Source organism: Leucoraja erinacea, chromosome 11 (assembly GCF_028641065.1).
Source record: "Leucoraja erinacea ecotype New England chromosome 11, Leri_hhj_1, whole genome shotgun sequence".
Taxonomy (NCBI): domain Eukaryota; kingdom Metazoa; phylum Chordata; class Chondrichthyes; order Rajiformes; family Rajidae; genus Leucoraja; species Leucoraja erinaceus.
The window spans coordinates 56455255-56472298 of record NC_073387.1 but is presented as its reverse complement, the minus strand read 5'-3'; the positions used below and the strand labels follow the sequence as shown (position 1 = coordinate 56472298).

At 47.8% G+C, this 17044-nt stretch overlaps 1 protein-coding gene across 1 annotated transcript in view; it reads left to right on the top strand.

The window, feature by feature from the left end:
* The first annotated feature begins 1775 nt into the window (after nucleotides 1-1775).
* Nucleotides 1776-17044, top strand: part of LOC129701385 (teneurin-2-like) — a 372354-nt gene continuing 357085 nt past the window's right edge. Inside the window, exon 1 of the mRNA XM_055642523.1 lies at nucleotides 1776-2103. Coding sequence (XP_055498498.1) covers nucleotides 1818-2103 — 286 coding nt within the window. The 5' untranslated portion in view covers nucleotides 1776-1817. The remainder of the gene's footprint in view (nucleotides 2104-17044) is intronic.

The window sequence follows — 17044 nt, the reverse complement described above, 5'->3', positions numbered from 1 at the left end:
CCATACCCTCTGATCCCCTTAGCCACAAGGGCCACATCTAACTCCCTCTTAAATATAGCCAATGAACTGTGGCCTCAACTACCCCTCTGCGGCAGAGAGTTCCAGAGACTCACCACCCTCTGTGTGAAAAAAGTTCTTCTCATCTCGGTTTTAAAGGATTTCCCCCTTATCCTTAAGCTGTGACCCCTTGTCCTGGACTTCCCCAACATCGGGAGCAATCTTCCTGCATCTAGCCTGTCCAACCCCTTAAGAATATTGTAAGTTTCTATAAGATCCCCCCCTCAATCGTCTAATTTCTAGCCAGAACAAGCCAAGTCTATCCAGTCTTTCTTCATACGGAAGACCTGACATCCCAGGAATTAGTCTGATGAACCTTCTATGTACTGCCCCTATGGCAAGAATGTATTTCCTCAGGTTAGGAGAACAAAACTGTACGCAATACTCTATGTGTGGTCTCACCAAGACCCTGTACAACTGCAGTAGAACCTCCCTGCTCCTATACTCAAATTATTTTGCTATGAAAGCCAACATACCATTCGCTTTGCCAGGTGTGGTATGGATTGTTGAAAACTGCATCTAATGCTCCAACTGCCTCCCACGCAAGCAAGCAGATCAATTGAGAAAATGATTTATCAAAACATTTAAAAGACATTTGAACAAGTACTTGGATAGGAAGGTTCCAGAGGGGCATGAGCCAAACATGGGCAGGTAGGACTGGATGGGGCATCTTGGTCGGCATGGGCAAGTTGGGCAGAAGGGGCTGTATGTCTCTATGCCTGAGGAACGTGATGTTATTTCACACGACAACTTACCATCTGCATTTCTTCAGCCAGAGGGCGGTGAATCTGTAGAATTCACAGTCACGGAGGGCTGTGGAGTCCAAGTCATTGGGTATTTTTAAAGCGGAGGTTCTTGATTGGCAAGGGTGTCGTGGGTTCTGGGGAGAAGGCAGGAGAATGGGGTTGAGAGGGGAAGACAGATCAGCCACGATTGAATGGCGGAGTAGACTCTATGGGCTGAATGACCCAACTCTACACCTATGTCTTATGAATAAAAGGACTGGACAAGCTAGATGCAGGAAAAATGTTCCCAACGTTGGGCGAGTCCAGAACCAGGGGCCACACACAGTCTTAGAATAAAGGGGAGGTCATTTAAGACTGAGGTGAGAAAAACACTTTTTCACCCAGAGAGTTGTGAATTTGTGGAATTCCCTGCCGCGGCGGGCAGTGGAGGCCAAATCACTGGATGGATTTAAGAGAGAGTTAGATAGAGCTCTAGGGACTAGTGGAGTCAAGGGATATGGGGAGAAGGCAGGCACGGGTTATTGATAAGGGATGATCAGCCATGATCACAATGAATGTGGCTCTTGTGGCTAAAGGGATCAGGGGGTATGGAGAGAAGGCAGGTACGGGATACAGAGTTGGATGATCAGCCATGATCATGTTGAATGGCGGTGCTGGCTCGAAGGGCCGAATGGCCTCCTGCACCTATTTTCTATGTTTCTATGAATTTATAAAGTTATGAACAGATAACAGTCGATCCCTGTGTGACTCTGTCACTGTGAATAGAAACATAGAAATTAGGTGCAGGAGTAGGCCATTCGGCCCTTCGAGCCTGCACCGCCATTCAATATGATCATGGCTGATCATCCAACTCAGTATCCCGTTCCTGCCTTCTCTCCATACCCTCTGATCCCCTTAGCCACAAGGGCCACATCTAACTCCCTCTTAAATATAGCCAATGAACTGGCCTCAACTACCCTCTGTGGCAGAGAGTTCCAGAGAATGGGGGCTATTCTTCATGGGTAATGTTTTTTGATGAGCTCTGAGTGGGATGCTGTACACTGTGTGTCTATGAGCGCCATTCAACAACTGACCCTCTCTTCAGCAGGTCGTCCCACCACACACTCATCCTCGCCCAGCCACCCATTCGCCCAGCAGACCAGCGCCCATCTCTCATCGTCCAGTGTGAAAGACTACCAAATGCCGTTACTTGACAGCAGCATCTCACATCCGGCTCTTGAATCCAATGTCAATGAGGAGTTCGCCATTAACTCATACCTATTGCGAGCGGGGTCAGGTGCTCTGCAGCCTTCCAGCAATGGTAAGAACTTATTCTTGTACCTGCCTCTCTTAATGCTCACCGCAGGCTTGCTCTGTTGCCCGAAGTTATGGCGGCAATTGCTCCCTTTCGCAAAAACCTGTTGCCTTTGTTTGCTGTTTTGTCCGATGCCAGGCCTTAATCGTTAAGGCCTGGCATCGTTAATCGTTAAGGCCTGGCATCGTTAATCGTTAAGGCCTAGCATCGTTAATCATTAAGGCCTGGCATCGTTAATCGTTAAGGCCTGGCATCGTTAATCGTTAAGGTCTGGCATCGTTAATCGTTAAGGCCTGGCATCGTTAATCGTTAAGGCCTGGCATCGTTAATCGTTATGGCCTGGCATCGTTAATCGTTAAGGCCTGGCATCGTTAATCGTTAAGGCCTGGCATCGTTAATCGTTAAGGCCTGGCATCGTTAATCGTTAAGGCCTGGCATCGTTAATCGTTAAGGCCTGGCATCGTTAATCGTTAAGGCTGGCATCGTTAATCGTTAAGGCCTGGCATCGTTCATCGTTAATAAGCAAGTCGAAGCCAAAGCATTATTGAAATTTCCGCCTGTTAATTAAATCAATGACATAGCTAATCGGAGGATTCAATGGCCAAGAGTTGTAGCTGGACACGATATTGGAAATCAGTATTCCGATTAGGAATACATGGTCTTCTTTCTCATGCTCATTCTATATTTAGCACTGTTGAATTTTCTCGTCCATTGATGACATTTCCCAAGACTCCCTTTTGTCGTTGATGCTATTTCCATCGTGGAATCCGTTTCCTTCGCTGCCATGATTATGGCGGCACGGTGGCGCAGCGATGGAGCTGCTGCCTCACAGCGCCAGAGACCCGGGTTCGATCCCGACTGCGGGTGCTTGTCCGTGCGGAGTTTGTCCGTTCTCCCCGTGACCAGCGTGGGTTTACTCCGAGATCTCCGCTTGCCTCCCACACCCCAAAGACGTACAGGGTTGCGGGTTAATTGGCTTGGTATGAATGTAAATTGTTCGCAATGTGTGTGTAGGATAGTGTAAGTGTGCGGGGATCGCTGGCCGGTGCAGACTCGGTGGGCCGAAGGGCCCGTTTCCGCGCTGTATCTCTAAAACTAAAACTATAAACTAATTCAGAGTGCAGCTTGGAAAGAAATGCAATGTTACTTCAAATCAAGCACCCATTACTCCATTGTGAAAATTCATTTATGGAAGGGACATCGATCAAGGCAGCAGGAGCACCTTTGACAAATGATTTGAAACTATTCAAAGCTAGCGGAAAATACGAGACGATACGATAGAAATTTATTTATCCCAGGAGGTAAATTGGTCTGCCAAGTCATAAAACACAAGATACATCAGGGCTCAAAATTAGTGGTTGCCCGGGTGCCATTGACCACTCAAAGCGCCACCGGGCAAACTAAACACCGAGTCATTTTGCCCGGCTTGATTATGATACCAGATACTGGTTTGTACCGAAGATAGACACAAAAACTGGAGTAACTCCGCGGGGTCAGGCAGCATCTCTGGAGAAAAGGAACACGACGTGTTGTGTCGGCGATGACGGCTGTATTGCATGGGAAAGATACTAGGTGCGGGGTGAGGAAGGGTCGGAGCGAATGACGGGCCCCGAACAGCGGCTCCATATCCTCCTCCTCCTCCCGCCCGTCCTGATCGCGGCCGCTGCGTGCAAATGCGCTAATGGCGCTTTCAATACAAACCCTCCCGCACGCTGAGGCCGGGAGGAGGGAGGGAGGGAGGAGGAGGCCTCAGCTTGCGGGAGCGTTTGTATTGAAAGCACCATTAGCGCATTTGTACGCAGCGGCTGCTATTAGGGCGGAGGAGGAGATGGAGTCGCTGTGGCGGCCACTAGTGCCGCTGTGCGGGGCCCGTCATTAGCTCCGACCCTTCTGAAGCAGCTGCATCAAAGATACTATAGCTATAGGATCTTTGAGCTGCACTGCTGCACCGCTGTTGGCTGGCGAGGAAATCCCAACGGCCAAGGCAGCGGGGCGATGTTGTCCGAGGACCGCTGACCCTCCTTCCCCCTCCCCCACCCCATCCATCCTGTACTTACCCCTTTCCCATCCATCCTGCACTAATCCATGCATTCATCCCGTACTGACCCACCCTCTATTTACCCTGCACCTTCCCCTCGTTCATCCTATAGTGATCCCCCATTCATCCTGCACAGACTCTCCGATCCACACTGTACTGAACCCCCCCCCCCCCCCCTTCCTCCTGCGCTGATCTGCCCCCTCCCCCCCAACCATCCTGTACTGATCCTCCCATTCAAGAAGAATGGGGGGGGAACAGTCTGAAGAAGGCTCTCGACCCGAAACGTTGCCTATTTCCTTTGCTCCATAGATGCTGCCTCACCCGCTGCGTTTCTCCAGCACTTTTGTCTACCCCCACCCATCCCATACTGAACCCCCCCCCCATTCACACCACTGACATCCCCCGTACTCTCCCCTCACAATTTTACCAACTCCAACCAACACGTACTAATTCACCTTCTAACCCCACCCCCCCTCATCTATCCACCCCGCACTGATTCACACCCCCCTCCCTGACCCTATTGTCCTGGAAATGCCTTCAGAGCAAACATTGACTGTTTGATAACGGAATGCAACCAAATGTGTTTTAATTCCCAATGTTATTATTTGTTTTAATCCATAAAGATGGATTAATTAAATTGTGAACACATGAAACATTAAAACTGCAGTGTTCGATTGTCACTGCTACCGTTGACACGTTATTACAGATTTCATTTTAACGGCAAATCAATGCTCTTAATATGGAGTATCAGTACTGTAGTTATTTAATGAGCAACATTCACAACTATACGTACGCATATTTGTTACCATGGTCCAGGATTTATTGACACAGGTTGATCATACGCTGAATAAACCAACCACATTGTTTGGAAGTGGAAAGAACTAATAGAAATTGCATTAATTGCAATGTGTAAAAAGAGTCGAGATACTGCCTTATAATTTTGCTGCATGTCATTGTGGCATATATCATGTCTTGATTGGTGAATATGTTTAGTTTGTGACTTTATTTGAAGCAGAAATAATATGCGAATGCTTCATTGAGTATAATTCCGACTGGTAACCAAGGACTTAGTCCGAGCACATTATCGCACATGTCATGCAAGCCTTCTTAAATGACCACCTAAACTGTCATTTGGCAACTTAAAAAGCTGCCAAGGTTTCCCGGCTGGCAACAGGGATAAATAGTTAAGCGAGAGTCCTGGACATGAAACATGAGACTAAAGTGACGAGTGGAAAGGACTTCTTCCTGCGTACGGCGTGATAGCCTAAAGTTGTCGGTCAACTTGGTCTATTTGGTCTGTTTGTTTGTGCACGCCGGGTTGATTGATTCAAGGTTCAAGATTCAAGAGAATTTATTGTCATGTGTCCCTGTATAGGACAATGAAATTCTTGCTTTGCTTCAGCACACAGAACATAGTAGGCATTGACTACAAAACAGATCAGTGTGTCCATATACCATAATATAAATATATACACACATGAATAAATAAACTGATAAAGTACAAATAAACAGATTATGGGTTATTAATAATCAGAGTTTTGTCCGAGCCAGGTTTAATAGCCTGATGGCTGTGGGGAAGTAGCTATTCCTGAACCTGGTTGTTGCAGTCTTCAGGCTCCTGTACCTTCTACCTGAAGGTAGCAGGGAGATGAGTGTGTGGCCAGGATGGTGTGGGTCTTTGATGATACTGCCAGCCTTTTTGAGGCAGCGACTGCAATAAATCCCCTCGATGGAAGGAAGGTCAGAGCCGGTGATGGACTGGGCAGTGTTTACTACTTTTTGTAGTCTTTTCCTCTCCAGGGCGCTCAGGTTTTCACGCGTAGTGAGGTACAGTGAAAAGCCTTTGTTGCGTTCTAACCATTCAGCAGACAGACTGTACATGATTACAATCGAGCTGTCCACAGTGTACAGACACAGGATGAAGGGAATAACGTTTAGTGCAAGAATTGGTTCCAATAGACATTGAAAGGAGAATGAAACATGTTCAAAAGTTCGAGGAACAGAATTAGGCCATTCGGCCCATCTAGTCTACTCCTCCATTCAATCATGGCTGATCTATCTTTGCATCTCCACCCCATTCTCCTGCCTTCTCCCCATAACCCTTGACATTCAGAAGTTCAACAATCAGTGCAGGAGACTGGCACTACAAACTGAATTAGGGTCCAGAGTTGTAATGTCACCTATCCATGTTCTCCACAGATGCTGCCTGACCCGCTGAGTTACTCCAGCACTCTGTGAAACGTCACCTATCCATGTTCTCCACAGATGCTGCCTGCCTGACCCGCTGAGTTACTCCAGCACTCTGTGAAACGTCACCTATCCATGTTCTCCACAGATGCTGCCTGACCCGCTGAGTTACTCCAGTACTTTGTGTCTTGGTTCTTCCTAGAAATTCTTCTTTAGTTTAGCTTAGAGATACAGAGCAGAAACAGGCCCTTCGGCCCCACAGGGTCCCTGCCGACCGACGATCCCCGCACACTAACACAATCCTACACACACAACCCACTAGGGACAGTTTTTACATTCACACCAAGCCAATTAACCTACAAACCCGCACGTCTTTGGAGTGTGGAAGAAAACCGAAGATCTCGGAGAAAAACCCACGCAGGTCACGGGGAGAACGTACAAACCCCATACAGACAGCGCCCGTAGTCGGGATCGAACCCGGGTCTCTGGCGCAGCAAGCGCTGTAAGGCAGCGACTCTACCGCTGTACACTTATTTCCACTCACAGTTACATTGCACTACAACAGCCAGGAATGTAGTCAACAACCTCAAAGAATGGAGAGAATTGACCAACTGTGGATCCAGCCTTTAACCAGTTATTGCTGACCCTGTATTTTTTAAATAAAATACTGCATGAAAATGAATTAAATTAATTTTTGTATTGGTCAACAAATCTTCTGGCCTTTATGCTGGAATCAATGTTGTGACTATCTCAAGTACCTGGCTTCAAATTCAGGAGCTTGCTGGATGTGTCATTGTGTCGTACAGCACAAACGTACGCCCTTCTGCCCAAATTGTCCATGCTAGCCAAGATGCCCCATCTAAACTAGTCTCATTTGTCCCTACCTGTCCCGTATCCCTCTAAACCTGCCCCATCCATCTACCTGTCCACACACCGCTTCAGCAGCTCACACCCCAGCTGTGTGAACGTTGATGTCTCTATTTTTGCAAGTAACTCCTGCATTCTCTCCCCTCCCCCTCCACCCCCCACCCCCTTCCCCCACCCCTCCCTCCTCCCCTCCCCCACCCTCTCCCCCTCCACCCCCCTCCTCCACCCCCTAGTCGTCCAACCAGCTGCACTGTTTGCATCCTTGCATCTCTCTCACTATCACACCTTCCCCAACCAACAATGGACCCTGATGGTCTCCACCCATCCTGAGGTCATCTGTTGCCTTCCCTGATTTGTTCTGCACTTTTCTCGGCAAAGTTTCTTACTCCCCCCCCCCCCCCCCCCGTCTCCTCCCTCCCTCTATCAGTCAGAAGAAGGGTTCTGAGCTGAAAACATTAATGACACATAAAACATTAAACATTAATAATAAAAACATTATCGATTAAACGTGTGAATTGAATAAAATACCATAGCAAAGGGGAGGCTACAGATTGTTGGCTGTTGAGTAGAGCAACTACTCGTGGAAAAAAGCTGTTTTTATGTCTGGCTGTGGCAGCTTTGACAGTCCGGAGTCGCCTTCCAGAGGGAAGTGATTCAAAGAGTTTGTGGCCAGGGTGAGAGATGCCCGATCTAAGCTAGTCCCGTAAGTTTGCATTTGGCCCATACCCTCTCCTCAACCTATCCTACCCATGTCCCAGGCAAGTGGTGAATCTGTGGGATTCTCTGCCACAGAGGGTAGTTGAGGCCACACAGTTCATTGGCTATATCGAAGGGCCGAATGGCCTACTCCTTCCTGCACCTATTGCCGATTGTCTGTTGATTAGCTCAAACAAAGGTTTGATAGTAGAAGAAATCAGTGAGAAACAATATCATTCAGGGTACACAAAAATGTTGGAGAAACTCAGCGGGTGCAGCAGCATCTATGGAGCGAAGGAAATAGGCAACGTTTCGGACCGAAACCCTTCTTCAGACCCTAATCAGACCCTAATTCACCAGACTGATTCCTGGGATGTCAGGACTTTCATATGAAGAAAGATTGGATAGACTCGGCTTGTACTCGCTAGAATTGAGAAGAATGAGGGGGGATCTTATAGAAACGTACAAAATTCTTAAAGGGTTGGACAGGCTAGATGCAGGAAGATTGTTCCCGATGTTGGGGAAGTCCACTACAAGGGGTCACACAGCTTAAGGATAAGGGGGAAATCCTTTAAAACCGAGATGAGAAGACCATTTTTTACACAGAGAGTGGTGAATCACTGGAACTCTCTGCCACAGAGGGTAGTCGAGGCCACAGTTCATTGGCTATATTTAAGAGGGAATTAGATGTGGCCCTTGTGGCTAAAGGGATCAGGGGGTATGGAGAGAAGGCAGTGATGGGATACTGAGTTGGATGATCAGCCATGATCATATTGAATGGCGGTGCAGGCTCGAAGGGCCGAATGGCCTACTCCTGCACCTATTTTCTATGTTTCTATGTTTCTATGTCCCCGTCCAAGGGCCTTTGATATGCCGGTTCCCCACCACCTCTAATGGTGGTTCAGCGTATTCGATTATTTCAACAGTTCTGCATTATGTATAAGCGCATCGCTGATTTTAAAGAGGAAAAAGCTGGAAGTACACAGCGTGTCACTTGGCACTCGTTGGTGGAGAAACAGAATACACACCCCGCTCCCTGCCCGCAGTGTCTGCCGAGCCTGCTGTGTTCTTCCTGCGATTCTGCTTTCAATTCAGATTTACCCCCACTGTAGCGTCCCATGGAGTCTGCACAGGTCACACATAACATGTTGTTATCTGAACTCAGCTCAAAGAACAGGATGGTGAGCGTTTGGCGGCACTGGGCCTGCACTCGCTGGAGTTTTGAAGAATGACGGGGGGGACCTTATTGAATTGTACCGAATATTCTTCTTCTTGCGAATGGCGTGCACAGCCTAAAGTTGTAGGACAACTTGTCAATAGACAATAGACAATAGGTGCAGGATTCGGCCATTCGGCCCTTCGAGCCAGCACCGTCATTCAATGTGATCATGGCTGATCATCCCCAATCAGTACCCCGTTCCTGCCTTCTCCCCATATCCCCTGACTCTGCTATCTTCAAGAGCCCTATCTAGCTCTCTCTTGAAAGCATCCAGAGAACCGGCCTCCACCGCCCTCTGAGGGAGAGAATTCCACAGACTCACAACTCTCTGTGAGAAAAAGTGTTTCCTCGTCTCCGTTCTAAATGAGTTACTCCTTATTCTTAAACTGTGTGGCCCCTGATTCTGGACTCCCCCAACATTGGGAACATGTTTCCTGCCTCTAGTGTGTCCAAGACCTTAACAATCATATATGTTTCAATGAGATACCCTCTCATTCTTCTAAACTCCAGAGTGTACAAGCCCAGCCGCTCCATTCTCTCAGCATACGACAGTCCCGCCATCCCGGGAATTAACCTTGTAAACCTACGCTGCACTCCCTCAATAGCAAGAAGGTCCTTCCTCAAATGAGGGGACCAAAACTGCACACAATACTCCAGGTGTGGTCTCACTAGGGCTCTGTACAACTGCAGAAGGACCTCTTTGCTCCTATATTTGATTCTTCTTTTTGTTAAGGCCAACATGCCAGTACTATTGTAGTGTTTAAGAAACATTCAGAGGCAGGTTCAGATAGTTTAAATGAACAGAATTTAATTCAGCCAGGTTCATGGGTATGAAAGGTTCACAGGGTTATGATACAATGGGAGGTAGAGTTGCTGCCTCACAGCGCCAGAGACCCAGGTTCGATCCTGACCACGGGTGCTGTCTTTACGGAGTTTGTACGTTCTCCCTGTGACCTGCGTGGGTTTTCTCCGGGTGCTCCGGTTTCCTCCCACACTCCAAGGACGTGCAGGTTTGCAGGTTAATTGGCTTCAGTAAGTTGTAAAATTGCCCCCAGGTGTGTGTAGACTTGTGTGTGGGGTGATGGCTGGTGGGTGTGGCCTCAGTGGGCTGAACTGCCTGTCTCTGCGTTGTATCTCTAAAGTCTAGTCTAAAGCCTAATGCAGTTTAGTTTAGTTTAGAGATACAGCACAGAAACAGGCCCTTCGGCCCACCGAGTCCGTGCCGGCCAGCGATCCCTGCACATAAATACTAACCGACACGCGTTGGGGATAATTTACAATTTTACCACAAACATGTAGTTTCGCCCAACACCTCCGCTCGGTTCACATTAAACAGCGCTTCAACTCCCCCTCCCATTCCGAATCCGACCTTTCTGTCCTGGGCCTCCTCCATGGCCAGAGTGAGTCCCACCGCAAATTGGAGGAGCAGCGCCTCATATTCCGCTTGGGCAGTTTACACCCCAGCGGTGTGAACATTGACTTCTCCAATTTCAGGTAGTCCCTGCTTTCTCCTCCCCTTCCCAGCTCTCCCACAGCCCACTGTCTCCGCCTCTTCCTCTCTTCAAGTTCCGCACCCCCCCCCCACCCCCCCCCCACCCTCACATCAATCTGAAGAAGGGTCTCGACTCGAAACGTCGCCTATTCCCTTCGCTCCATAGATGCTGCTGCACCCGCTGAGTTTCTCCAGCATTTTTCTCCACCCACAAACCTGCACGTCTTTGGAGTGTGGGAGGAATCCGGAGCTCCCGGAGAAAACCCAGGGAGAACGTACAAACTCCGTACAGACAGCACCCGTGGCCAGGATCGAACCTGGGTCTCCGGTTTCCAGTCTCGTTAAACAGCACGCATGTCTCGGCCCACCTTGTGAAGCCCTGTCATTTTGTTCAGCTTTGATTCTGCGTTGAATCTTTTCATTTATTCTTTGTGGGATTTGCGTTCATGAATGCGCTGGGTTCATATGTTGGGCAGACAACATATGTTATTGCTTTTCCATTCAGTTGTAAGGAAGTAATCTCCTTCTCTTCCAAAGCGGTCTGTCGAATACCAGTGATTCCCCTCTGCTACCACTGCGGAAATGCATCACAGTATTCTCCACCACGCACACCTTCACAAAGCAATGTAACAGTGTACAATAGCTGGAACTCGTAGCGTTTGTCAGCTCAACTTCATTCGGGCTCCGCAGCGGTACAGTTTCTCCCTTGCAGCGCCAGAGACCCGGGGTTACGATCCTGACCTCGTGGCTGCTGCCCGTGCGCCCTTTGTACCTTCTCCCCGTGACCGCGTGAGGCTTTTTTTTCTCCGTACAGACAGCGCCCTCGGACAGGATGGAACCCGGGTCTCTGGCGCTGTGAGGCAGCAACTCTACCGCTGTGCCACCTTTGCCCCCCCATCACAATTGACAATAGACAACAGGTGCAGGGGTAGAGGCCATTCGGCCCTTCGAGCCAGCACCACCATTCAATGTGATCATGGCTGATCATCCCCGATCAGTACCCTGTTCCTGCCTTCTCCCCATATCCCCTGACTCCGCTATTTTTAAGAGCCCTATCTAGCTCTCTCTTGAAAGCATCCAGAGAACCGGCCTCCACCGCCCTCTGAGGCAGAGAGTTCCACATAGAAACATAGAAACATAGAAATTAGGTGCAGGAGTAGAGGCCATTCGGCCCTTCGAGCCTGCCCCGCCATTCAATATGATCATGGCTGATCGTCCAACTCAGTATCCCGTACCTGCCTTCTCTCCATACCCTCTGATCCCCTTAGCCACAAGGGCCACATCTAACTCCCTCTTAAATATAGCCAATGAACTGGCCTCGACTACCCTCTGCGGCAGAGAGTTCCAGAGATTCACCACTCTCTGTGTGAAAAAAGTTTTTCTCATCTCGGTTTTAAAGGATTTCCCCCTTATCCTTAAGCTGTGACCCCTTGTCCTGGACTTCCCCAACATTGGGAGCAATCTTCCTGCATCTAGCCTGTCCAACCCCTTAAGAATTTTGAAAGTTTCTATAAGATCCCCTCTCAATCTCCTAAATTCTAGAGAGTATAAACCAAGTCTATCCAGTCTTTCTTCGTTAGACAGTCCTGACACCCAGGTCTCGCTGCATCTCCCCCTTTCCCAATCGGCCACCATTTAGATAATAGTCTGCTTTCCTGTTTTTGCCACCAAAATGGATAACCTCACATTTATCCACATTATACTGCATCTGCCAAACATTTGCCCACTCACCCAGCCTACCCAAGTCACCTTGCAGTCTCCTAGCATCCTCCTCAAAGCTAACACTGCCCCCCAGCTTAGTGTCATCCGCAAACTTGGAGATATTGCCTTCAATTCCCTCAGCCAGATCATTAATATATATTGTAAATAGCTGGGGTCCCAGCACTGAGCCTTGCGGTACCCCACTAGTCACTGCCTGCCATTGTGAAAAGGACCCGTTTACTCCTACTCTTTGCTTCCTGTTTGCCAGCCAGTTCTCTATCCACATCAATACTGAACCCCCAATGCCGTGTGCTTTAAGTTTGTATACTAATCTCTTATGTGGGACCTTGTCGAAAGCCTTCTGGAAGTCCAGATACACCACATCCACTGGTTCTCCCCTATCCACGCTACTAGTTACATCCTCGAAAAATTCTATAAGATTCGTCAGACATGATTTACCTTTCGTAAATCCATGCTGACTTTGTCCAATGATTTCACCACTTTCCAAGTGTGCTGCTATCCCATCTTTAATAACTGACTCTAGCAGTTTCCCCACTACCGACGTTAGACTAACTGGTCTGTAATTCCCCGTTTTCTCTCTCCCTCCCTTCTTAAAAAGTGGGGTTACATCTCTCCACCACCCGCGCACCGTTTGTTTTTTCCTTTGACTGCGCTGGAAGATCTCTTCGTCCTGTGTAATTCTCGTGCACGCAATACACGCAGGCAATGTTTGCAGGATAATTGACTCCCACAGCTCACACGGACTAACCTTGGCCATTTGCATTCGATGAATGATTCACCACAGATCCTGGAGCAGACCGCTCGTGTCCACGCGGACAAGGAAAATAATGAGCCATGCCTCAACGATTTCTGTTTTTGCTTCCCTAATGAAACATGGACATCACTAGCAAGAGCAAAAATGTACTGCCCATTAACTAATTGCCCTTGAAGAGCTGGTGAGCGGAAAGGTGTGCAGGACTCCAAATATAGATGAGAGTTTAGTGTAGAGATACGGCGTGGAAAAAGGCCCTTCGTCCACTGAGTCCGCACCGGCCAGTCACCCCCGCACACTAAGATCATCCGACACATCGCAGAACATAGGAGGACGTACAAACTCCACACAGGCAGCAGCCGTAGTCGGGATGGAACCCGGGTCTCTGCCGCTGTGAGGCAGTAGCTCCACCGCTGCGCCGCCGTGCCGCCCTTTACCTTTACAAATTACGTCCGCTGTGGTAATATGACATCCCAACTCACGTACTCAACGCTATGACCGACGAAGGCGAGCAAGCCTACCTGCGCCAGTACCTCCATGAACCCATGTAACCCCGCGACATGTCACCTGTACGGTCGTGAGTAATCGGTCGGCCCAAAGAGTCGTGCCTTGTTCTGGTCGCCGCTGGATTTTCAACACGTTGAACATTTTCGGCGAGCTGCCGCGACTTTGACAGGTGCCGGCAAAGTCGCCGAAAAAAATCATGTAAGTGGGACAGGGCCATTTTAGAATGACCAAATTACTGACTGAAAACCTCCAAGTAATATTAATTTGATTAACTTTTTCTTGTTCATTGTCGTTTGAATTTCAGAGTTTTAAATTCCTTCCCGAATGCCTCCGTTTTGGAGCATTGGAAAATTTTTTTTGCCGTTTAATATTACACTTTCTCCATTATACCTATCTCTTTTCTGTCCACGAGATAATCTCTTTCCTTCCGCTCGCGGCTGTATTCAACTCAATTATCATTTTCTCATTTCTCCCCAGTCCTTTATTCCTGTTTAGTTGCGTTTTTTTGGTTTAGAGATACAGCGCAGGAAACAGGCCCTTCGGCCCACCAAGTCCGCGCTGACCAGCAGCGATCCCCGCACGCTAACACTATCCTACACACACTAGGGGCAATTTACATTCACACCAAACCAACGAAACCTGCACGTCTTTGAAGTGCGGGGGGAAACCGAAGATAATAGACAATAGACAATAGGTGCAGGAGTAGGCCATTCGGCCCTTCGAGCCAGCACCGACCACCATTCAATGTGATCATGGCTGATCATCCCCAATCAGTACCCCGTTCCTGCCTTCTCCCATATCCCCTGACTCCGCTATCCTTAAGAGCCGCTATATTTAAGAAGGAGTTAGATGTGGCCCTTGTGGCTAAAGGGATCAGGGGGTATGGAGAGAAGGCAGGTACAGGATACTGAGTTGGGTGATCAGCCATTTCAGATTCAGATTCAGATTCACAAAACTTTATTGTCTGTCGTAACAGAGAATCTTCTTTGACGTGGCTCAACACACAGACAGGACAATGTACTGATAATCAGTCATACAGCACAGATTTCTGCGAGCACACACACAGTGTGTATCGATCTTAAAAGCAAATATAAAGATTAAAAACTGTAAAAATAGACAAGATAAAAGTTGTGGATACGTGTAAAGTGACAATGCGTCAGGGTTAATTTGTCCATTGTTCATTTTTTATTTAAGCTGTTTATGGCAATGGGTATGAATGAGTTTTTGTGGATGTTTTTCTTGGATAGGGTGACTTTATATCGGCGGTCTGATGGCAGAAGTTGTAAAGACTTGTGCAGGGGGTGGGTGGGATCCTGTGTAATGAGATTGGCTTTCCTTTTAACTGCCTGGGTGTGGAGTACTGATCATTGATTTTGAGTTTTGCCAGTTATTTTGCTTGCCTGACTGATGATCATATTGAATGGTGGTGCAGGCTCGAAGGGCCGAATGGCCTCTACTCCTGCACCTATTTTCTATGTTCCTATGTTTCTATAGCTCTCTCTTCAAAGTATCCAGAGAACCGGCCTCCACCGCCCCCTGAGGCAGAGAATTCCACAGACTCACCACTCTCTGTGAGAAAACATTTTTTTCCTGGTCTCCGTTCTAAATGGCTCACCCCCTATTCTTAAATTAAAGCTCTCGGCAAAAAAACCACGCAGGTCACGGGGAGAACGCACAAACTCCGTACAGACAGCACCCGTAGTCAGGATCGAACCCGGGTCTCTGGCGCTGTGAGGCAGCAACTCTACCGCTGCGCCACCGTGCCCGCCCCTGTTGATAACACAATGCTTACTGAAATACAAATGGAAACATTTCTAATTCTATATAATTATGCATTAACTACCAGGTAGTTTACGCCTGAGATTATTGGTTTTACAATTCAGTAGATGTAAGGGAACAAGTTTAGTTGCATTAAGTCTGGTGCCTGGCAGTTTGACTTAATGCAGGAGGGGATTTAGATTTTATTTTCACTTTATGAGATTGCATGATCTTGAAAGACCCAGTACGAGCGGCTGCTGGCTCGAAGGGCCGAATGGCCTACTCCTCCCTGCACCTATTGCCGAGTGTCTGTTGCTTAGCTCATACAAATGTTTGATAGTACAGTAGGAGCAATCAGTGAGAAACAATATCATTCAGTGTACGCAAAAAAGTTGGAGAAACTCAGCGGGTGCAGCAGCATCGCGAAGGAAATAGGCAACGTTTCGGGCCGAAACCCTTCCGGGTTTCGGTCCGAAACGTTGCCTATTTCCTTCTGAGTTTCGGCCTGAAGGGGTCACAGCTTAAAGGTAAGGGGGAAATCCTTTAAAACCGAGATGAGAAGAACTTTTTTCACACAGAGAGTGGCGAGTCTCTGGAACTCTCTGCCACAGAGGGTAGTCGAGGCCACTGTTCATTGGCTATATTTAAGAGGGAGTTAGATGTGGCCCTTGTGGCTAAGGGGATCAGAGGGTATGGAGAGAAGGCATGTACGGGATACTGAGTTGGATGATCAGCCATGATCATATTGAATGGCGGTGCAGGCTCGAAAGGGTTTCGGGCCGAAACGTTGCCTATTTCCTTCGCTCCATAGATGCTGCTGCACCCGCTGAGTTTCTCCAGCTTTTTTGTGTACCTTTGATTTTCCAGCATCTGCAGTTCCTTCTTAAACACAATATAATTCAGGGTTTGGACTAAGAAACCATATCATTTGAGATTTTTCCTGTTCCTGTCTATGCTTTTCATTGATTATCACATAAGAATCATCTCCCTGTCATAATCAAAGCTGGAATGTTGATTCCATCTTGTTCGAAGCTTGAAAGCGAGCACCACCAGACTCTGGAACCGTTCAGTTTCAGTGTAGTTTATTGTCCCGTGTACCGAGGTACGGTGAAGAGCTTTCGTTGCGTGCTAACCAGTCAGCGGAAAGACAATACACGATTACAATCGAGCTGTTTACAGTGTACAGATATATGATAATTTAAGTATAGAAGCTGGGATGTAATGTTAAAATTGTACAAGGCATTGGTGAGACCAAATCTGGAGTATGGTGTACAATTTTGGTCGCCCAATTATAGGAAGGATGTCAACAAAATAGAGAGAGTACAGAGGAGATTTACTAGAATGTTGCCTGGGTTTCAACAACTAAGTTACAGAGATAGGTTGAATAAGTTAGGTCTTTATTCTCTGGAGTGCAGAAGGTTAAGGGGGGACCTGATAGAGGTCTTTAAAATGATGAGAGGGATAGACAGAGTTGATGTGGACAAGCTTTTCCCTTTGAGAATAGGGAAGATTCAAACAAGAGGACATGACTTCAGAATTAAGGGACAGAAGTTTAGGGGTAATATGAGGGGGAACTTCTTTACTCAGAGAGTGGTAGTGGTGTGGAATGAGCTTCCAGTGGAAGTGGTGGAGGCAGGTTCATTGGTATCATTTAAAAATAAATTGGATAGGCATATGGATGAGAAGGGAATGGAGGGTTATGGTATGAGT